Source organism: Ictalurus furcatus, chromosome 12, assembly GCF_023375685.1.
Source record: "Ictalurus furcatus strain D&B chromosome 12, Billie_1.0, whole genome shotgun sequence".
In the NCBI taxonomy this organism is placed as follows: Eukaryota; Metazoa; Chordata; class Actinopteri; order Siluriformes; family Ictaluridae; genus Ictalurus; species Ictalurus furcatus.
The window spans coordinates 4936963-4961814 of NC_071266.1; the positions used below are offsets into that span (position 1 = coordinate 4936963).

The 24852-nt window shown below is 41.2% G+C and overlaps 1 protein-coding gene across 2 annotated transcripts in view; it reads right to left on the reverse strand.

Moving 5' to 3' along the window:
• tmem198b (transmembrane protein 198b) overlaps positions 1-24852 on the reverse strand; it is a 36085-nt gene that overhangs the window by 1809 nt on the left and 9424 nt on the right. Inside the window, exons 1-4 of one of the 2 annotated variants that reach the window (XM_053637701.1) lie at positions 12443-13956; positions 11487-11743; positions 7037-7612; positions 3294-3493 (exon numbers count right to left, since the gene is read on the reverse strand). In XM_053637701.1, the coding sequence (XP_053493676.1) occupies positions 3294-3493; positions 7037-7612; positions 11487-11622 (912 nt within the window). In that variant the 5' untranslated portion in view covers positions 11623-11743; positions 12443-13956. Of the gene's footprint in view, positions 1-3293; positions 3494-7036; positions 7613-11486; positions 11744-12442; positions 13957-24852 lie in introns of those variants that run through there. The other variant, XM_053637699.1, reaches the window with a different exon arrangement.

A 24852-nucleotide genomic window follows, 5' to 3' on the forward strand; every position in this document is an offset into this window, starting at 1 on the left:
CTGAGGACAACTGAGGGACTCGTACACGACTATTACATAAGGTGCAAATATTCACTGATGCTCAGTTAGGTAACACGACACATTAAGAGCCAGGGGGGTGTAAACTTTTGAACACGATGATCGATGTAAATTGTTAGCATTTTGTCTTCTAGGAGACATCTTATTTAGCATCTGAAGGGCAGTACTAAATGAAAAAAAAAAATCTTTCAACAAAATAACAACAATTTACACTGATCATCCTGTTTAATCATCAAATTAAACTTTTGGAGTGGCCTAGTCAAAGTCCTGTCTCGAACCAACTGAGATGCTGTGGCAGGACCTTAAATGGGCAGTTCATGCTCGAAAAAAAACCCCCTCCAGTGTGGATGAACTAAAGCAGTTCTGCAAAGAAATGAAAAATTCCACCACAGCGCTGAGAGTCTGATCTCCAGTTATCAGAAGCGTTCGGTTGCAGTTATTGCTGCTAAAGGTGGCACAACCAGATTTGATGTTTAAGGGGGCAATTAGTTTTTCACATGGGTGATAGATGTTAGCTAACTTTTTTTTGCTTTAATAATAAAAAAATACTTTACTGCATGCTTACTCAGGTTGCCTTGGTTTTATGTTGTATTTCGTTTGAAGATCTAAAACTATTTAGTATGAGATGTACACAAAAACAGAAGAAATCAGGATGGGGCAAATACTTCTTCACAGCACTGTGTGTGTGTATATACACACACACAAAAATGTGAATATCATTAATTTTTTTAATTCAAAAAGGGAACTTTCATATATTCAAGATTCATTGCACATAAAGCCTTTCTTGATGGTTACGACTTACAGCTCATGGAAATAAAAAATCCAGTATCTCGAAATATTAGAATAAACAATTTATAATACAGAAATGTCGACCTTCTGAAAACTATGTTCATTTATGCACTCTTTACTTGGTCGGGGCTTTAATCCTTTTGCACGAATTACTGCATCAATGCGGCGTGGCATGGAGGCGATCAGCCTGTGGCACTGCTGAGATGTTATGTAAGCCCAAGTTGCTTTGATGGCGGCCTTCAGCTATTAATATCTCTCATTTTTATGTACTTCATAGTTCAAAGGTTGACAATACCGACTTGCATACAGGTAAAATATATTTTTTTAAAATAATGTTCTAGAATTTCTATGCGGACCCCTTGCGCCACCTGGTGGCCACCCAGAGGGCCACGGCCCCCAGTTTGAGAACCACTGCTCTATATGGTTCAGGTCAGGTGAGTTGGCTGGCCATTCAAGTACAGAAATACCATGGTCAGCAAACCAGTTACTAGTAGTCCTGCTGGAAAAGGAAATGGAAATCAATATCTCCATAAAGCTCGTCAGCAGATGGAAGCATGAAGTTCTCTAAAATCTCCTGGTAGACGCTGCATCGACTCTCGACTTGAGAAAACACAGTGGACCGACACCAGCAGATGACACGGCAACCCAAATCATCACTGACTGTGGAAACTTCACACTGGACTTCAAGCAACAAACCTCTCCACTCTTCCTCCAGACTCTGGTACCTTGATTTCCAAATGAAATGCAGCATTTACTTTCGTCTGAAAAGAGGACTTTGGACCACTGAGCAACGGTCCAGTTCTTTTTCTCCTTCGCCCAAGTAAGACGCTTCTGATGTTGTCTCTGGTTCTCTAGTGGCTTGACACAAGGAATGTGACACTGCGACATTTCTGTATTATAAATTCTTTATTCTAATATTTTGAGAGACTGGATTTTTGATTTCCATGAGCTGTAAGCCTTAATCATCAAGATTAAAACAAAAAAAATCTTGAAATATTTCACTTTATGTCTAATGAATCTAGAATATATGAAAGTTCCACAAAAATTCCAACATCACTTCGGACATATGGAATTGGTAGAGTCAGATGAACAAGTTTGTGTAAAATATAATGCTGCATTACATCCTTAGCCATAATTCGTCGATCAGAATTACGCCATTTTCGACTTCGACTTCAGATGAAGTGGGAAAATGGCAGTTAACTCCGCATGAGCGGTATATATTGTTTTAAACAACAAACTGTATAGTCATTGTTTTAGATCTAACAAACGTATATGTTTGTATGTTGATTCATCTAAAGCTAATACTTGCATATACAGTATAACTCATTTAAAGGTAAGACGTTTTACTTTGTTTATTTCTGATGCTGTGTGCAGCCATGTTGATTTGATGTCAATCCGTAAACGGGAAAGAAACACTGATTTGGGAAGAAAACCCCAAGTTGACTTCTTAGTTGCGGAAGGTATTCCATGTCACGAAAGACATGGTCCCCATTTACTCTGTCGAGAAAGAAGGGTTCACCAAGTTGTACCAAAACAGGTACAGTGCCATCTACAGCAAATATTACAATTATTATTATTTTTTAAAAAAATACTCTTTCTTTAAATATCCAGCATTTAAAAGAACCATTGTTTGCACTATTTGAAATAGATTGTACTGTTACTATTTTTTCACATCTACATTTTCCAAAGTCCATTCTAATAAATGAGCATCTTTATAAATAAATTGTTATTTTTTAAATTGCAGTGTGTAAGAAATTTTTTTTTAAAAAAATAATCGTAATCGAGAATCGTTCATAATTTTTGCAATATCGCTCAGCCCTAACCCACACCCACCATAGGTGTACAGTTATCTTACATTCAGACTAGCAAGTGATACGCCACCATTCATTTTCCACATATGTCTGCAACATGGATCAAGCGACAAAGCAATAAGCGACGTTCGAATTAAGATTTTCTCAAAACTATTCAAATTAGTTATGACAGCGACAAATTCACAAGATTCCTCAGACCAATCCTATGGAGCATGTAGTCTGAAGAAAAATGTATAACCATGGTTTCATCTTATCCTGCCATGTACAAACTCTCATTAAGTGTGTAGAAAACATTATCAAGAAAAAATAAAGCTTGAAAGAAAGTAGCAGAGACCATTGGTGCCTTTGGTGAATGTGCGTAGCTTTTAGGAGTTAGCTTGCTTTTGCAAATCTTCCATTGAAGCAAGTACGAATCCTAGCAATTAACATTAAAATTCAGTCAAACAATGTTCGCTCTGATTAGTGCAGTATATAATTTGTTAGAAGCTATATATGCTAGCTGCTACCACTTCTCATTGGAACTTTAAAAAAAAATAAAAATGCTGGACAGAGACTAGAGACTAAAGCTCTCGAAATCTTTTGCATGCACTATTTGGGTTGGCTGTCCTCTAGCACTGCACCAGTGACCATATGACAGGTGAGTATAAGTGCAGATCAAAGATCAAAGCTTCTTACAGGAGAGAGGACATCTCCGTCATAGCGGCGGACGGGCTGGGGTTTCCTACGGTACGGTGGTTCTGGGTGCATGACTTTGCCCGAGTGTGTGTGGTGTTGAGACTGCTGCTTCCTCCTCTTCTTCCTGCTGCACTCTCTCCTCTCCTCCTTCTGTCTGATCCGCATGAGCTGCACTCGCCGCTGCTGACGGCTTATCATCACTGACACATGGAAAATACACGGTGGAGACATACCACAGGTTTTAACTTGCATCTAGTGCATATATAAGTGTTAACTGAAACCTCATTCACTATTAAATGAAGAAAAAAGAGAGGAAAAAAAAAAAAACTACACACATATGCTAAAAGCTTAGTTTGGTTTCAGTTTTTACAATGTGTTTAATGTAATTTGCAACACACCCAGAGTCCCCTGCAGGAGATACTTCTTAGAGCACACTGACAGACTGAGCCATCTGCCACACTGCCCACACATACGCACAGTCACACAGACAGACACACTCTCCAGTACACTCATTCACCCAGACAGCCTCAATCGTGCATTCTTAAAAATGCACACAGACAGTATGCACACTAGGGATGGGCATTTTGATTATTTTGTCTACTTGAGTACCCGAAGTAATCACTCGAGTACTTGTCAACTACTCGTGTTCCGTGTTCATATACTGCATGTCACGGACATCTTTTGCTTCTGCAGTGCATCTTCTTGTTTCAGTGTCTCACTTGTTCAATATGTTATAACGTTGTTTCTTACAAAACAGTAAAAAAAAAAAAAAAAAAAAACAGCATAATAGAAATACAAGCATCATATAGTGTCATAATGTGAAGACCTGCTGGCTAAAATCAATAAATTATTTCAGAGAAAGCACGTCTCTCTGCTTTTCCCCCGGTTACCGTAATTATGGTAGTAGAAGCGGATGGCTTGACCGGCGTTGCGCCGCATAGTTGCCATAACCGTCACGTTTTGTTCAAGTTGAAAATAATCCATCCATACATCTTCTATACCAGCCTCAATCGTCACGGGGAACCTGAAGCCTATCCCAGAGAGCATTCTCGGGTCGGTCCGCAACACTTCCAGTCTTTTTGAATTTCTTAAGTTTTTCTTAAGTCCATCACAACCTTGCAACAGCTTCCTGATCCAGCCATGAGAATGATTTCAACATGTTCTTTTTTTGTCAAAGGCTATCTGAAAAATATATAATATCCATCCATCCATCCATCCATCCATCCATCTTCTATACCGCTTATCCTTCCTTCAGGGTCACGGGGAACCTAGAGCCTATCCCAGGGAGCATCGGGCACAAGGCGGGGTACACCCTGGACAGGGTGCCAATCCATCGCAGGGCACAATCACATACACATACACTACGGACACTTTGGAAGTGCCAATCTGCCTCTCATGCATGCCTTTGGACTGGGGGAGGAAACTGGAGAACCCGGAGGAAAGCCCCGCAGCACGGGGAGAACTCCGCACACACGGTAGGAACCGAACCCCCTACCCTGGAGGTGTGAGGCGAACGTGCTAACCACTAAGCCACCGTGCGCCCGGTTGAAAATAATTATAACTTTAAATAACCAGCCATAAACACTTCTAAAAAGTGACACGCACACCAAAAGAACCTACGTTCTGTTCCATCCAGTATGTGCCCTTCTCCATCATGTTGAGTCTCTAGGTTGTATTGGAGCTACTGTACTCGCCGTTATGATTCAGCCTCAAAGTATGCTGAAAATCACGACATAATCATACAAATAAAACATGTCATCTCTGTGTTGTTGTTTATTTCTGGATTTATTCAGAAATCACGTTAGATGATCTACACGACCTAAATCAAAAATTGCACGATCATCCTTTTAATGATTGATTTAATGATTGATGTCTCTTCTGAGTACTCGTGCCCATCCCTAATGCACTCACATGCTGAAACACTAGACTATTCATTGGAAAGACAGCTGTAATGCACAAACAAGCACAAATCTAAAGAAAAAAAAGAAAAGAAGCTTAATTCGTTTTTGTCAGGCACGAAAAGGACACATGCTCCTTTGCACTTGGGCTAAATCTTGACAAACACATTCAGAGCAATCCCTTTCTCATAATGATGCAGAGTTGTAGAGACAGAGGACTGAAAACAATAATGCTGGCTGGCCTGGCAGACATGTACTACAGCTTGTTGGAAAAATCAATGTGGACTCTTCAATATTTTATTATTAATCACTGCATGCACTTGGAATTTGTTTGTGCAAGTATAAAATGAATGTCTGTTTGCTGTTTGAACTTCTATGCACCCCATACTAATACTAAATAGGAAACCCCTTTGCTCTAAGACTTAGCTTAAGTTCTTCATGGCACAGATTCCACAAGGCGCTGGAAGCACTGCTCTGGGATTCGGGTCCATGTTGACGTCGCATAACTGCTGCAGATTTACCAGCTGCGCATTCATGCTGTGAATCTCCTGATCTACCACATCCCAAAAGTGTTCTATCGGATTCTGGTATCTGGTAAAGCCACTGAAAAGGTACTGGAAGTAGCCGTTATAAGATGGATAACTTGTGTCGGTGGTCAGCAACAATACTCAGATATGCTGAGGCGTCAAAACAATTCTAGATTGAAGGGCCCAATGCGTGGTAAGGAAACATTCCCCACACCATTCCACCACCACCACCACGACCAGCCTGAACTGTACACACAAGGCAAGGTGGGTCCAAGGATTCATGCTGTTGACGCCAAATTCTGGTTTGCATTTTGTTGCAGAAATCCAGAGTTTGTAAACCAGGTGATATTTTTCCAATCTTCAACTGACCAGTTTTGGTGAACCTGTGTCCACTGTAGCGTCAGATTCCTGTTCTTGGCTGACAGAACTTGGACTTGAAGTTATCTTCTACTGTTGTTTTTTTTAAAAATGTTTTTTATTTATTTTAGAAAACAATATTAGAAATCAATCAAGCTGATTGGCAGGATATGAAGCCAAGCAGGAGAAAGTGAGTGTGTAAGAGTCTGATCCTTTAAGAGTGTTTTCTCATATGGTGTTTTTTTTTTTTTTTTTAAACTAACCATACTCATCCCTGTTAAAGTGGACCCGAATGGGATCTGCCTGCAAAAGAGCTTTTGTTGTTCGCAATACAAATGGACTCAAAAAGGGGGAGATCTCAATCCACTTCTTGTTCAGACTACAACTCCTTTACCGTAATTTAATATCAACTACGCACTGAAGCTGTACAACATAATAGTGGGACAGGTTCTCTATTCGCTTAACCGTCATGTTAACCCAACACTTCTGACCTTGTTGTGCGACCACATGACCCCACGGAAAGCCATTTGAATTGTTTTTCTGTTAGGTGACAGAAAACTGGAGCTATGGATGTACAGCAATTCTCAAGTCCTTTATCTATAAAGCAAAATGTGAAGCGGACTGAGACCCCTTTGTTTTCACAATGCACAAATCAGGTGGACCACAAAACGAACCCCAAACCGAAGTCGCTTGTGGGTCACTTTAGAGGGGTCTGAGTTCATTTGTTGTGTTCACATAGGATCTGAGATGAGCTGGGAGCAATGAAACGCACCAAGTGTGAAAACACTCTAAAAGAAACTGAAGACCCTTGTTTGTATATATTAATGTGGTTCAAGAACAGAATCTTAGAGAAGTCTTCGTTCAAATGTTGCTTGGTGCTCTGTTACAGTGCAAACATAGGGTAACAATTCACCATACCAAAGTAAAAAAAAATTTCTTGTTCCATTCTCATTATCCTCACCTTTAGTGTGGGAGTATCCCTCAGCCGTCACCCGCCACTGGACGAGCGCTCCCAGCAGGGCGAGGGCAGGCCAGGCTCCAAGCACGGCCCACGTCACCCAACACTGCGAGCGTGACGGTACAGCCTTCACCCGCTCATAGGTGTAATGCACCAACGCAAACAGCTCCACAAAGTAATCGGCTGCCACAGCGATGACGGCTGCTCCGAACGCTGCTGTAGACAGAGTGGTGAAGAAGCGCTGCCACTGCAGCGTGAGAACAGCGAACAGCATTCCCAGGCCCAGCAACACCCCGAGCGGCACCCACACGGAGCGTGGTGGTGCTGATGACAACTCCTCCATGCCCACCAGCGTGCCAATGCCTGCCAACAGACCCAGCAACAGGCCCACCATGAAGAGACCAACACTGCGCACCAACATGGTGACCAGACCGCACAGTGTGCCGATGCCCAGCCCGATGCCTGCGCTTGCCTCAGCGCTCAGCTGTGTGTCTAGGTTCTTGTTGCACAGCAGAAAGACCACCACCGAGCCAAACATCAGGCCTGTTAGGAAAAGAACGGCCTTGAAACAGCGGTAGCCTGTGAGAGAGAGAGAGAGAGAGTTTACTTTATTAGCTCACTCATCTATTATCTCTGTTAAATTACTATTTATGATATAAATTACTAGCTAAAGTAACATGACATGACAGTCCTGAACCTAAGGTACATTTAGAGTTAAAATTATACCCAAAGACAGGGAAAAGTACACTAGATGGCCAAAAGATTGTGGACACCTGACCACCACACCCATATGTGCTGGTTGGAAATCCCATTCCAGATTTATTCACCCTTTACTTTTATAATAACCGCCACTCTTCTGGGAAGGCTTTCCACTAGATTTTGCAATGTGGTTGTAGGGATTTGCTCATTCAGCCACATGAGCATTATTGAGAGAAGGCCTGGTGCGCAGCCAGCGTTCCTGTTCAACCCAAAGGTGTTCAGTGGGGTTGAGTTCAGGGCTCTGTGCAGGACAATTCGAGTTTTTCCACTCCAACCTTGGCAAACCACGACTTCATCCGAAATCGCATACTGTGATAGTACCTACAGCATTAGATTCAGTATCTACTACTCGGCCGTTGATACAGTACGTACTGATCAGTATAAGCGGTAAGAATACAGTAAATACAAACCAGACTTACTACGTGGTGCGGATTCTGACAGCTCTTCCACTCCACTCCCATTGCATTATGGGATAGCACAGGTTCCACAGTGTCAAATGGTCCCATACTGCAGAATCAGTACGTCATCTGGGTGTTTCGCGCCTACCGTTTTATGAACACCAAGAATTCGGACATACTACTCCTTTGGTGTACTACTGTGTAGCAGGGTAGTAGGGATATTCGGACACACAGCATGTCTTCGTGGACCTGCTGCTACAGTTTACACAGACATCCTATACAAATGTGTGCTTCCAACCATTTAGGGAAGGCCCACATTTCTATGGGTGTGATGGTCAGGTGTCCACAAACCTTTGGACATACAGTGTATAAACACAGGTACTATTTAAAAATGTATTTTAATACCAATCAAGCCATTACCCAATTTTCTCCTAATTTTGGACTGCCATTCCCTGAACATGCTTTGACACCCCAACTGCCTTGTTGTGTAGACACGAACCAGCAAGACAAACGCAATTTGCTAGAATCACTAGGACCAACAGAAGAGAAAAGAAATCCATATTTCCCACTGAGAGCAAGGCTAATTATGCTTGTTTCTTGGATTCGAATTCGCAACATCGTGAAAGAGGGAAGCGTTCTGACAGTTGCCACATGTCACGCTAATAACTGAAGAGAACTTAAAGCTCTACACAGGTTGAAAAAATGAAGCACTACTTCAAAGTGTGTGGAAACTATCCGTACTGTCAGATTGGATAGCGAGGATACAGAGAGACAGGGAGAGAAAGAGAGATAGAAGTGGTGTGATGTAGAAAATAGGCTAAATGAGAGCTAAATGAGTCACGCAAGATGAGAGGACGGGAGTTGGTGGTAACGCGAAAATCTACCAGCTGTGCTGACTTCACAGTTCAAAAATGACTCACTAGTGTGATCTTGTGACTCTTCAGATCTCATTAGCATGTCTACGCTTTCATCACCCACCCATCTGCAAGCATCTGAGAGACAGACTCTACAGTTCCATCGCTACAGAAACAAAATTATGCTGCATTCAGGCCTTTCATGGGCAAACAGAAGCTGCTACTGTGCTTGAATATTATCTAAGATTTATGGAGAACTCATTTCAGGCCCTCAGTCTTTGCAGAATGCTTAAAACTGATTAGCTGTGCAAAAAAAAAAAAGCACAAAACAAACAAACATAACAGTTCGGGTTAGTGAGAACACTTACATAATCACTGAAATGACTATATGAAGATAAAGATAACTATAAAGATAAAGAAAACTAAAGTAGCCAACTTCCATTGAGCAACAGTAATTTTATGGAAATTTTAAAAAAAGGAGAGTTCCTTGCTTGAGCAATGGTGTGATCAAACATTTTCCTATCTGGTCTCTGGGTCGATACAATGAAGTGAGCTAAACTGTTTATTTACCACAGACATAATTAGAAAGTGACAGTGAAATAACAATTGACTTTTATCTTTGAAAAAGACCATTTTATGAGAAAAACAAATGTCTCGCAAGGCATTCTGGATCACCAAGATACATCACTGTCCAAAAGCAAAGGTGGCCTTTATTTACATAATCCTGTATTTTACATACCGAACATCACTCTGTCCGCATTGTGACTGTGAGCTGCGAGATTTTAAAAGATTCAATGCCATATTAGCTTGTGTCTGTTTATAAAAATTAGCCCCATTACAGGAAGGATGGCTGAGTTTGGCCATTAATTTGCCGCTGATGGAGAAAAAACTTAGACATTTAGAAATGTTTGATCAGTGTCAGTCAGTACATTTACATGGACAACAATAATCCGATATTAACCCGATTAAGACGATACTCTGATGAAGAAACTAGCATGTAAACAGCAATTTTTAATTACCTTAATCTGATTAAAGTCATACTCGAAGTAAAGACAAATTGAATTAAGACGTGTGTAGTACTCCTGATTTAGTCGCATTATGGACGTGTATTACAGACATGTACACACCTTAATCACATTATTAACGTCGTGTGAGAGTTTTCACCGCATTTTGCGACAGGACACGATCACACACGGCAGCGCTCAACCGTTTTACGGCAAACAAGAGAGCACAACTGCGTCCCAAACCGCGTACTTGCCTACTATAGGCCTGTAGTGGGGAAAAATACACGCATCTCGGCTATTATATATCGGTAAGTGCGCGGTTTGGGACGCAGCCCACGGCTTCAAGCAGTTGTCTATTAGCACGTACAGCACGACAAATAATTAACCGCACTTGAAGCGTTCGTAAAATTTTTAAAATAAAAACACCCAAAACTGTATACGGTACCATAACGAAGACGAACTGTATGTTTATACGTGAAATTCTGGAGGGACGTCGGACACTGTGGCGGGGTGACATAATGACGTGTGCCGTTAATCTAATTATGTTCTATAACATGTAAAACGGGAACATGACAGGAGTATTCTAAAAGCGACTCGTAAACACCTTAATCACAATATTGTCTTACTCAGAGTAAGGTCAATAATTAGACTACTGCTGTCCATGTAAACGTAGTCAGTGACAGTATCACTATTTTCTTAGTGGGTAATCATTTTGAACCATTTCGGGTTTTTAATTAGCCTGACTATATGAAGAGTAAGAACTCTGGCTGGCTGTTGTATGTTTTTACTTTTTGTTTTCTTTAAGTCACACTGATTAAACTGGACCCATTGGATGTAATGGATCCATCCAGCCACTTCACCTAGTACTGTGAAAAAGTAAGCAAACTCATCCAAGCATTGCTCTATCCATTTATCTTTCCAGTATCCCTGCATCTTGCTATCCCTCCTTCCACCTATCCCTCACTATATCCACCCATGTTCCCATCTATTCATTTCCCCATCCATCATCTATTCAAACATCTCCCATTCATCCATCTCTATATCTATCCATTCCATCCATCCAAACATGTATTATCCCTGTCTTATGCCCATCCAACCTTCCATCCGTCCATCAGTGAGCAACACTGCTTTTTTAAAATTCCTACATGGTGCTCCATCTACTTATTTTTAACCATGGGGTTTTTAACTAGCCTGATTGAAGAGACTTCATGGTTGGTTGTGTAAAGTTTTCAAAACCATCTGCATATTTTATTAACCCTGCTGATGGATAATGTTTCACTGCAGCACAACTCACTTCTGACGATGTCTACACTGTGATCTGTTTAATTTAAAATTGTCTTAGTGGCACAGAATGTACAAAGGCCATCCCAAAAGCTTTAAGCTACATTGTAATAGACTATCAGTAATATATTTGAACAAACATGGCCGTCACACATACCAAAGAAGCAGTAGATGATGCCAAACAGGCAGCACATGGAGCAGATCACGGAGGGTACCACCTCATACTGACGATCCTTTCCCAAATCGCAAGCATCCAGTGGATCTGAACCGACTTCTCGTGGAGGCAGAGTCATGGTGACGAAGGTGTGACAGGTGCGAAAAGAACCACCAATGGCAGAATCCAAGGAGGGGAATGGGTAAGGGAAGGGGAGGGGCTTTAAGATTAGGGAACACCTCCTGTCCACATGGATCTACCTGGAAATACAAAAGCGTAAAAAAATATGAGCTGAAAAAAATCAACATGTGCAGCAGTCACATACCAGAGCAAAAGGCTTTGTAGAACACACGAAGAAACACCATATCGCCTGTCTCAGAGCCTCCGTCCTTTCAGTCTTTCTTCACACGCTCCTAAGGATCACATGAGACTAAAAACTGCACCTCATTCAGACACAGAGGTGCGGTTCTCCCACTGTTCAGTTCCCCCAGATTCTCCACTCTGCATGTTCAGACATGATGTAATCTTCTCTTCGTCTTCTCATAGATCAGCGAGAGCCTCCAAGCAGATCTCTGAGATCTGCTTCTTATTTTTAAATGTGATTAATACAAACCCACGCCACATGCTAAACAGTGAGTCAGCCCAGAAATATGAATCAAAGTCAAGACATTCTGAGTTTTCAATGCATCAAGGCCTGCTATATTGTGTAAAAATAAGACCAGATATAGTACAATCCTTTCTGCATTATCTATTATAACCAGGCTCGAATACTTTAAGATTTAAAGGCCCTGTCAACTAAATTGTATAATTAGCTTATTCATGTTATCTTCTGTGGTGAATTTACCACCGACTGCAAAACAAAAGAACAAAGTTTTTTTTTATTATTTATTTTCCAGCTAAAAGAGATTTCCGAATCTCTTTTTTCAAGGCTACCAAAGTACCAATTGCCATTTGCTTACGTCGGCTCCACGTTCAGACTTCTTTCCTGCTCACGTGACCACCTTGTGACTGCATCGAAAAACCGCTGTTTTAGTGTCGTAGTTTATGTGTTAATGGTGAAGATTAGCACAGTGGCTGCACTGTGATTGAGAGTTCATCCATCCGCCCATCCTTTCATTTCCCCTTCTATCCATCCATCATCTATACAAACATCTCCCATTTGAATGTCTCTGGCCATCCATCGATCTATCCACCCACCTGTCCCTGTAACTTTATCCATATATCTCTTATCCTTCCATCTCTGTCCATCCATCCATGTTTCCAGCCATCAAACATCCCATTCACATTCCATCCCAAACATCCCATTCATGTATCTGTCACTTCATCCATCTCTTCATCTATCTATCCATCCATTACAATAAATTTATTTCCTTAATTCTGACTTAAAAGAACATATACTTTTCATCTACCCCTGTCATTTTCTCTGTCTTTCCTTCTCCTGTCATTTTCTTTCTCAGTATCTTTCCTTCTCTTTTTCTCTCTACCCCATCTCCATCTTAGATCCATTCATATTCTAGCCCTCCATCTCTAGATCCATTATTCCACCTATCCCTCTATACGTTCACCCATTCATGTTTACAGCTATCTATCCATCCATTTCCCCATGTATCCAAAAATCTCCCATTCATGTATCTCTGTCCATCCATCCATTTATTCATCAATCTCTTCCCTCATCCTTTCCAGCTAGCCATCAATCATCTATCCAAACATGTCCCATTCATGGATCTATGTACATCCATCCCTCCATCCATCCATCCATCCATCCATCCACTGAAATAAACTAATTGTCATGACTTAGGTGCTGCAATAAATATATTTTCTTTATCTCTCTGTGTATTATTCTCTCAATCTTAATCAGTCACTCTCATTGCTTCTCTCTCTATTCATCTGTTCCCCTCTCTCTTAGATTCGGTCTTTCCTGCGCTCTCTCTCTCTTATTTTGCATTTTTATCTCTCCCCTGCTCTAATTCCCGTCGCTCTTCTCCTTCTCTCTCGATTTTTCCCTTTCTATTTCCCACAGTCTGTCTTCCTGTCTCTTGTTTGCTCCCTCTCTTAACAAGCCTGACCATTATAATCTCTCCTCTGGAGATTATCGTATCACTGCTCGACCAGGGCAGCAGCGTGGTGTTACTTATCGTCACTCTCTAAAACACAGTGTTGCAGTCTGATCTTCATTGCTGTAGCACATCCTGTACAATCAATCTCCCAACGATAACAATCTCCAACTTCCTGTCTATTGCCATACCAACCACATGGCACTGTCCTCGGCTGCCTGAAGTGACCAATGGGAGGGCAGTCTAACCTCCCATAGCAACAGCCTGACAGCCAATCCGAAGGGTGCCATCTCCCTGTGGTTTGTGTGTCTCATTTTGGTGTTTCCGACTAACACCCTGGCAGAGAGACAAAAGCAAAGCCATGATTCACCCACATGAATACACCTACACTCGCAGAGTCACACTCAAACATCCTCACATGTTCGTAGTTCATTCTAGCTCGGCATCACATGGTCACTCCGTCTGGCGTTCTGCAACGTTAGACACCCCTTAGGATGAAATAAAAATGCATGTGTGTGACCGTCTAAATGCCATTCTATTAAGAATATGCTTGATTACACAGGTCAAGCAAATGCACAGAGAGACAGGGGCAAGTGGGCTATGTTCATGAATAACAACTGGACAGAACTAGGGATTGTGGGATATGTAGCCACTGGAGCAATGAATGTTACAGGTAAGGAACATTAAACATTCAATCTTTTCCCAATGTTTCAAACAGACAAACAAAGTGTAACCCACTGGTTCCAATGACTTAGTGTCCCTTTTTGCTGACATAAACTTAAGAGGACACAGAGATTCATGTTATTCCGGTGCTTTCTATAAGATTTCAGGATGACAAAGAATAAATGGTTTAGTCTGTTGCTGAAGTAAAGATCCAGGAATAAAAATCATCATACTCACTTTTTTGCTTTTAAGTAACACAAAGGTTATGCTATGCTGGCAGTTTGTTAGCAAACATCAACAACTTTCTTGAATATCCAGTGAGCACTGTCCTTATGCCTTTCTACTTTTCTTTGGCTGTTTTCTATATAATAATTTATAATAATATAATATATAATATAACAAGTCCACTCCCTACACAGTAAAGAAGACAAACCATTTTCCAACACCATGGCATTAGTGTCACTAATGCATGCCCACCCATAATTTTCATATCATGTAAGGGGTCTATTGAGATTTTAAGGTAAATTCCAGCATGGCTGCTCTCATGAATATTTTTGATGGATCCATGAATAAAAATACAATAAGATCAGTTTATGTTTAATACAGGGCTGGAAAGCGTTCATGATTTTACAGGTTTTTTTTTTCCTTTTTAGATGCAAAAGGTCAGGTGTACATAATATGGACGTGTCAGTCCCTCCGGGATTTCGCGCTCGCAGAAATGAGGAAACTCCACGATGTTCGGACGAGCTTGCAAATTCTTCAAAACTACCGCAGATTCGGGCCGAGACGCGTCACGTGACGTCATCACGTCACGTGCAACTGCAATATTGCCAATTCCAGAAGTTTCCCGCAAGAAGAATGTTGAAACAAGCTCTGTGAAATCCTTTATGGACTGAAGTGTATGGAAAAATGTACTGTTATCTGAAAGGATACAGTTTTAAACAGGAAGAACAATGTGGTATTGTAATATTAGATATCAAAGAATCATAGGTTCACTTAAATCTGTCCCAGTTTAGCAATGACGCCACTTCATTGTGAGCATGTGTTCGGAATACTAGTATCACATTTTCCCCCTTATACCCTATGACTCAGATTGCATTTTGGGTGGATTTTACAAAGTCCAGCTAAATCATCAGAGCCTGTATGAAATCAGGAATTTCTCTAATAGCAAATGAAAAACAAATCATGGGAAAATGTAGGCGTCAGGAAAAAGGCGTATTGTAGAATTGTCTTCACATACCATGATGATGGTATTTTTTTCATATCGCCGACTCCTGCAGCACAGTTCTTGAAGTGTTCTGGTAAGATACACTACTTTGGATTGTCCTCTGTTCTTCACTGCTACTCTCTCTGTCCAGCTCTTCCTGGTCTTTTAAGTTCTTTCTAGCTCTCTCTAGATTCATCCTGAAATCTTTAACCATGGATATGTCACATTCTATCCATACAATCATATGTTCACATATTCTAGAAATGCAGCGTGATCTGTTTACTACTTTTTAGTTTTCTTTCTTCCTTTTTTTTTTTTTTTTTTTAGAATTCTCTCATGGATGAGATGAGGCACTTTAAATCTCATTGACAGAGTGATTACTGCGTCACATGTGACCCTGTATCCAAATTAGACACTGTAACCAAATCAGAACCTAACAGTGCAGAACCCTTTGTCTGACAAACACACACACACACACACACACACACACACACACACATACTCATACTTTTGTTTTAGTTTATAATATAGTTTATATTATATATTTCCCACCGTGGCCCTGTGTGTGTGGAGTTTGCATGTTCTCCCCGTGCTGTGGGGGTTTCCTCCGGGTACTCCGGTTTCCTCCCCCAGTCCAAAGACATGCATGGTAGGCTGATTGGCGTGTCTAAAGTGTCCGTAGTGTATGGATGGGTGTGTGAGTGTGTATGTGATTGTGCCCTGCGATGGATTGGCACCCTGTCCAGGGTGTACCCCGCCTCGTGCCCCATGCTCCCTGGGATAGGCTCCAGGTTCCCCCGTGACCCTGAAGGAAGGATAAACGGTATAGAAGATGGATGGATGGATGGATATTATATATTTTTCAGATAGCCTTTGACAAAAAAAAGAACGTTGAAATCATTCTCATGGCTGGATCAGGAAGCTGTTGCAAGGTTGTGATGGACTTAAGAAAAACTTAAGAAATTCAAAAAGACTGGAAGTGTCGCGGACCGACCCGAGAAGTTGACGTCCACGGACATCCACTGACGAAAGCACAAACGACGTTTCAAGTTTCACAAACATTTGACGAACAGAAATGGAATAATGAGTCCCTGAACAAAGGCGGGGTCAATATTAAAAGTAACAGTCAGTATGTGGTGGCCAGCAGCTGCTTTAATTACTACAGTGCATCTCATCCTCATGGACTTTGCAACACCAAGGCATTTACAAGTTCTGGATCATGTCTGGGGGGGACACATGGTTACATGTAATTTTCCACTGCGAGGACGATCAGCTGTCCTTCCTGTCTCCCTGCAGCACTGTCTTAGGCGTCTTACATTACAGACATTACAGTTTATTGCTCTGGCTACATCTGCAGTCCTCATGCCTCCCTGCAGCAGGCCTATGGCATGTTCACGCAGGTAAGCAGGAACCCTAGGCATCTTTCTTCTGGTGTTTTTTAGAGTGTTATTGTAACTGTGACCTTAATTGCCTACCGCCTGTAAACTGTTCGTGTCTTCAGGACTGTTCCACAGGTGCATGTGCAATAAATGTTTATGGTTCATAAACATGAAAACATGAAAGCATGAAAAACATTGTTTAAACGCTTTCCAGTAAAGTTCTGTAAACTTTATTTGGATTTTACAAAATTATCTTTAAAATGGTAAATGGCGCACTTATATAGCGCTTTTATCCAAAGCGCTTTACACTGTGTCTCATTCACCCATTCACACACACACTCACACACCAGTGGTAGCAGAGCTGCCATGCAAGGTGCTAACTTGCCATCGGGAGCAACTTAGGGTTCAGTGTCGTGCCCAAGGACACTTCTGCATGTGGAGTCATGTGGGCCGGGAATCCATGTGAGCCGCCAACCACCCTACGATTAGTGGACAACCCGCTCTACCACCTGATCCACAGCCTCCTGAAACACAGTCTGACTGAAACACAGTCTCCTGAAAAAGGGACATTTCAGGGACATGTACCAAGTCGGTACCAACATTCTTAAAACGCGACAGTACTTTTTTTTTCTGCATTAGCGTTGGAACCGTTGGTAATGAAGTACCAAGGTTGCAATTCTTCCGGAACTGATGGGGGCAGCAAATACGTGTAAGTGTTTTAGTCGGTCCACAAGTAGTAAAGAAGAAGAACAAGCACACGGGAAAAACTACAAAAGATGGTGACGAGTTTAGCTCCGCCCCGACTCATTAAGAAGCAAAGAGAGGAAAGCTCGTTGAGAGGAAAGGTAGCATCGGTTTCCAGTGTGCAACCGATGCTATCGTTCATTTCATACAAAGCGAGGAAACACCTGGAATTTGGCGAAGCCCCTGAAAGATGGCCCTATATTATGTTTGTTTGAGGCAGCCGGCATTGTTGCCGTGAAACCAGCTAACGTTATGCTCCATGTAATGTTTGCGATAGCCAGTTATTTGTTAACGACACTAACACATTGCAGTGTTATAAACTACCTCCTAATGGGCCACCATGCATCGCCATTCAGCCAGTGTCCTGTCAGCAACATGTAGCCTCATGTCACTAATATTTAATCAAATGTTAATGCTTTTAAGAAATCTTTTTGGCCTGCCACCATATCAGTGAATTTAAACTAATGCTTGCATTCATTATGAGGTGTGTGTGTGTGTGCACACTTAGGAGTGCACTTTAGCACTTTTTATTAGCACTTAGCACTGTTTTATTAGTCATTGTCAGACAGTGTTTGATAACTAAAATATCTCTCTCTCACTCTCTCTCTCTCTCTCTCTTTGCCAGTATTAACCAGAGGAGGATGTCCTCCAGTAGTTTTTAATTTGATAAAAAAAAAAAAAAATTTTTTTTTTTTTTCAACCATCGACTTTGGTATCAAGTATCGTGTACTTTTGGTGGTATCGGTACCGACTACTAGATTTTTGGTATATATATATATATATATATAAATATATATACACACACATATATAAAATCATCTTGTATAATGAGTGTCTGCCATTGCAGTATTTATGTTGCCTAATTTTTATGTGGCCTGCTTTTTTAATAACCTTTGTAATTTAAACATATTACCTTTTACTATTAAATACTTGAGTAGGTTTAAAAGTAGCACCTTCGTTATTTTGCTGTATGATTTTGACACATTATCTATACTTTCACTTCAGTATACTTTCTTAGCACTTTTTCAGCCCTGCCAGTAACCCTTCCCTCTAAGGTGATAGGTGGAGTCAAACCATGGCAGCAAAATATTTCCTTATTTCTGCATAACAGAGACATCTTTAATTTATTACTTTAATTATTTAAAAAGGGATAAAATAGACCCATTTCTTCCCTCTAGTAGAAATGCACTGACACACACACACACACACAAACCCAGATCAATAAGGCTGAAAGCAAAAGCAGTGAAGAAGATTAAGTGGATTTTGGTTCACCTATTGCTCCAGTTACACCCACTACCCTCCAGAAATCGATAAACTAGTCTACAACTGCAATGGTTTATAAGATTCTTCTCTCACGCACACTGTCTAGTCCTCCAGATTTTCCTCTTCTGACACTTTCTCCCCTCAGTATCCCTTACCACCCCATTCTCGCCCTTTTATCTTGCCCATGTCTCTATCCTGGTGTCTCTTATGCATGAAATGAAGCCTTAGATAGTAAATACATGGTCAGTGCTTCTGTATCTGTGAGCTTACCAGACCACTCAGTGCTCCATGTGTCAGTAAACAAGTCTACACTCATTCAGAAAGAAAGGTCACAATGCACAAAATCTGTGCGGTGCTGCTTACGTGTGTACGCATTTCAGTCATCTGTGTGCGTGACGTGCGCCATTTGCACAGGGTGTGATGCTATATTGTGCAATCTTTGCCACCTGCTCCACCCCGGCAAGCCGTTTCCTCCTACCCAGCTATCTGTGGGCTCTTCACACTCACGACTGCCTTACTCATCCTCCCCCAGCATGAACAGGCCATGAGATAAGCCACCTACAGTACAAAATGTGTTTCTGAGTTATGTGTTGGCTGGACTGATCATAATGGTGCGAGTTTTATGTGTGTGCATCCATGGTCGTGTCTGGAAAGAGGTCAATTCCTGACTAATTTGGCTGTACAGGGAGCATAGAGTGTGTCATAGTGTATTGTTCTAGCCTCAGTCCAAGATCAAACTGTTTATTTAAATGGTTTATGTATATAATTACATATACACATGGAAAAAAATTAAAATAAAGCTGACACACAAGTGCACAGTGAATGTTCAATGTCAAAATAAATGATTGGTCAGCAAATATTTTGAAGAAATTCCGCGACTGAAAAATGCTGCTTGCGTAAGTATTCAACCCCCAGATTCTGGAAGCTCCACATGAAAAATAACAAGGACACAACAAGTGTCTTAACAAGGACACACAATGTACTTATAACTGGCCCTGACCTGTGAAATATTAAAATAGCTCCCATTTTCTGAAGAAAAAAACCCATCTCGGTTGAACTGTTAGTCTGAAGGAAAAGCCAGAAAATGAAAGCTAAGGAGCATTCAATGGAAGTTAAAGATAAAGTAATAGACTTCATAACTTGGTGTATGATGAGGGTGTAAAAATATTTCTAAGCATCCTAGTATCTGGACATCCCAGTAAGCACTGCTTGATCAATCAGAAGAAATGCAAGCTGCATCAAACCAGCCATGCACGCCCTAGACAAGGCAGTCCCGTAAAACTCACCGCAAAAAGAAGACGGGACTGGTGAGGGAAGCCACAGTGAGGCCAACAGTCACTCTAAATGAGTTACAGGGTACAGTGGCTGAGAGTGGAATGAAGGTGCACCATACCTCAATTAACACCAAGCCTACAGTGAAATATGGTGGTGGCAACATCATGCTCTGGGGATGCTTTTCATCCTCAGAACCTGGGCTTCTTGTCAAAAGTGAAGGGAGAATCGATTGAGCAAAATGCAGGCGGGTATTATAAGAGACCTTGCTTCAGCTTGGGAGATACTTGCCCATTTGGGAGGAATGTGGAAACAAGCACAAAGCAATGCAGGAGTGTGAAAGGTGAATGTTTAACAGTGGTCAAGTCAAAGTCTATAGCTGAATCCCACTGACAATCTGTGGTGATTCAACCCAGTGCTGGTCTGAAGGGTTTGAATACTTATGCAAGCAGCATTTTTCAGTTTTAAATTTTTTATTAAAGATCTGCTGACAAAGAATGATTTTTTTTTACTTTATAAAATGACTTTAATAGCATATTGGTTTGCAATAAAAAAAAAATACTGTCTGGAACTTTTGAAGGCGTCCTTTGTAATCAAGACGAATCTGATAACGTTTAAGGGGGTTGGAGATGTTTGCAATGCACTGTACCACAGCACTCCTGAGCTGTTGTGAGACGCTCCCAGGAAAGGCTTCTTTCTTTCAACACTTCCAAGCAGCTTTTTGTCATGAAAGTGAGGTTTAACAGTTGATTTTGAAACTTGACAACCCCAAAAATCTAGAGAGAAAAAAAAGAAATTAAACTACGCATTTCTATAAACGTGATCTTTTCTCCCTTTTGGTATGGCCCTAACCGTGCTTAATGGCACTTATAACTGCTTATATATTATTTAGTGATGGAATGATATCACTTTTTCTTTTCTGAGAATGATACCTACAGTGAGGGAAAAAAGTATTTGATCCCCTGCTGATTTTGTACGTTTGCCCACTGACAAAGAAATGATCAGTCTATAATTTTAATGGTAGTTGTATTTGAACAGTGAGAGACAGAATAACAACAAAAAAATCCAGAAAAACGCATGTCAAAAATTTTATAAATTAATTTGCATTTTAATGAGGGAAAAAAGTATTTGACCCCCTCTCAATCAGAAAGATTTCTGGCTCCCAGGTGTCTTTTATACAGGTAACGAGCTGAGATTAGGAGCACACTCTTAAAGGGAGTGCTCCTAATATCAGTTTGTTACCTGTATAAAAGACACCTGTCCACAGAAGCAATCAATCAGTCATATTCCAAACTCTCCACCATGGCCAAGACCAAAGAGCTCTCCAAGGATGTCAGGGACAAGACTGTAGACCTACACAAGTCTGGAATGGGCTACAAGACCATTGCCAAGCAGCTTGGTGAGAAGGGGACAACAGTTGGTGCGATTATTCGCAAATGGAAGAAGCACAAAAGAACTGTCAATCTCCCTCGGCCTGGGGCTCCATGCAAGATCTCACCTCGTGGAGTTGCATTGATCATGAGAACAGTGAGGAATCAGCCCAGAACTACACGGGAGGATCTTGTCAATGATCTCAAGGCAGCTGGGACCATAGTCACCAAGAAAACAATTGGTAACACACTACGCCGTGAAGGACTGAAATCCTGCAGCGCGCGCAAGGTCCGCTGCTCAAGAAAACACATATACATGCCCGTCTGAAGTTTGCCAATGAACATCTGAATGATTCTGAGGACAACTGGGTGAAAGCGTTGAGGTCAGATGAGACCAAAATGGAGCTCTTTGGCATCAACTCAACTCGCCGTGTTTGGAGGAGGAGGAATGCTGCCTATGACCCCTGGAACACCATCCCCACCGTCAAACATGGAGGTGGAAACATTATGCTTTGGGGTTTTTTTTCTGCTAAGGGGACAGGACAACTTCACCGCATCAAAGGGACGATGGACGGGGCCATGTACCGTCAAATCTTGGGTGAAAACCTCCTTCCCTCAGACAGGGCATTGAAAATGGGTCGTGGATGGATATTCCAGCATGACAATGACCCAAAACACATGGCCAAGGCAACAAAGGAGTGTCTCAAGAAGAGCACATTAAGGTCCTGGAGTGACCTAGGCAGTCTCCAGACCTCAATCCCATAGAAAATCTGTGGAGAGAGCTGAAGGTTCGAGTTGCCAAACATCAGCCTCGAAACCTTAATGATTTGGAGAAGATCTGCAAAGAGGAGTGGGACAAAATCCCTCCTGAGATGTGTGCAAACTTGGTGGCCAACTACAAGAAACGTCTGACCTCTGTGATTGCCAACAAGGGTTTTTAAACCAAGTATTAAGTCATGTTTTACAGAGGGGTCAAATACTTATTTCCCTCATTAAAATGCAAATCAATTTATAACATTTTTGATGTGCGTTTTTCTGGATTTTTTTGTTGTTATTCTGTCTCTCACTGTTCAAATAAATCTACCATTAAAGTTATAGACTGATCATTTCTTTGTCAGTGGGTAAACATACAAAATCAGCAGGGGATCAAATACTTTTTTCCTCACTGTATACTGAAACTTTGAGTATTAACTGATATCGATACCCATCAAATATCTCCTTAAATTTTTCGGAAACAATTAAAATAAAGAAAAAGTACATAGCTAAAATATGACTTGCACAGCACTGAAGTTTTTTTATCCAGTTAAACTAATTCCAATCTTTTCCTTTTTTTTTTTTTTTTTACAGGATTGGATTGGATTTGTTCTGTGTTTCTCAGATATCGAATCCATTGTTTATTGTTGGTGCTCGTCCCTATAGCGAGCCTGCGTGTCAGATCAGTCCCATCTCTAGTATTGTTATAATGAGTCTTTATTGGTCACATATACATTACAGCACAGTGAAATTCTTTTCTTCACATTCCCCAGCATGTCAGGAAGCTGGGGTCAGAGCGCAGGGTCAGCCATGATACAGCGCCCCTGGAGCAGAGAGGGTTAAGGGCCTTGCTCAAGGGCCCATCAGTGGCAGCTTGGCAGTGCTGGGGCTTGAACCCCTGACCTCCCCCCCGACCTTAACCGCCAAGCCACCATTGCCATCCATTATATCCATTACCAGATTTGTAGATCAACAACCATCTGTCTCTTTTGTGTTAAACGTTCTTTTTCCATGATAATGGATGACAAGGGGATTTTACATGTCTGCAATCTTATATTTATACCCCAGAAAAAAACAATGCATGGTTAAAGGTTGTGCTAGGATCTTTGGTTTGCTATATTTCAGTATAAGTCTATGACAAGACAAGTTTGTCTCATCCTCCATCACTGACTTAAGCTGATATACTCTAACACTATAACCTCAGACACCAGACAGGTGCAAACTAATGAGAGCAGTTTTATTTCATGTCTTTTTAAATGGACTTCAACGACAATACGTTGCACGCATAGGTTCCAAACAGTAAAGATGATCAAATTTTCCTTTCTTGAGCTCAACCTTAGAACATCTTTTCCGTTCCAAGCACCCCCAAAATAGCCTAATGTGTCAATGATGAAATGAGTCCCTTCCTCTGTCCTACTGTGAACAGCAGAATCTGCTACTCTGTGTGTAAGTGTGTGTGGGCAAACTAGGAACACTGCCAGCCAGAAGAATCCTGGGCGGTAAAGAGGTGGGTGGAAAATTTGTTCGGGATAAAAATGGACTGAGAACATGAATGAAAAAAGCAAGACAGAGACAGAGAGAGAGAGAGAGAGAGAGAGAGAAAATGGGAAATACTAATGTACGCAAGAAATGAGAGGACATTTTCTGTAGAAAATATAAAAATATATGCAAATGACTGGATGGAGAGAATCAAAGGGAGGTAGCTTACGTAATTCCTTAATAATGTATCATCACACATCTACAAAATGTCTCCTACTGCTCCTTCTGAAAACGAGGTAATCAGAACATGCAGGCTTATGCAGAGATGCCCATTTTAAACATGCACACTCACATCGTCAGGGATTTACTGAGTCATTAGGAACAGTTTGTTTGCCGCCTTTAATGGCTCGAAATCTTCTGGAGCACAACGGATACTGCAGTTATGTCTATTACTAGACTCTCTATCGCAAGCTAGCCTTGCTCGACTTGTACGGCTATATCCGTATCGTTAGTTATACAGCTGAGTACAGTGTGACCTAGTGGCGTAGATTTCAAAGACGGGATAAACATGCTGCTTGCAAATCTATTACTTTTAAATAATAAGTATGCACATTTTAATAAGGATAATAATTTAAATCATACTGTTCATAATTTAAGCACTGACGAGATGTTATTGGGCAGGGCAATTCACTTCTGTCCAAACAGTTCACAATCTACACCTATGACGCCAGCACTTACATGAACTGTCGTGTGTTTAGTTGTGGATCGATGTTTTGCTTACAACTACGGTATATAAGCGTAAACTTTATAGCTTTGGAATTTTATTTCTCTGAGCAGAGTGTACAGGTGTGGAGGCGACTAAAGCGCCGCTGCATCATGAAGGAAGGTTTAATTCACACTGGCATCACCAGGTAGTCAAATGGCACTGCGGGTAATGCAGCAAACCGTTAACCAAAGTAAAAATGGACCAATGTGTCACTGAGAGAATTGTTAATTGAAAAAAGGCTGCTCAGAATTTCATTCTAAAATAAATCTAGGAAGCCATTGAAGATCACGTGTTAATTATGAACATTAATATGCAAGTCTTTCCAGGTGGATTTTTCACTCTAACATATTATCTATGATGACGTCGTTCTCACTGTTGTAGTACGACTGACTTCAAATCCTCATTCTCAGTACGGTAAC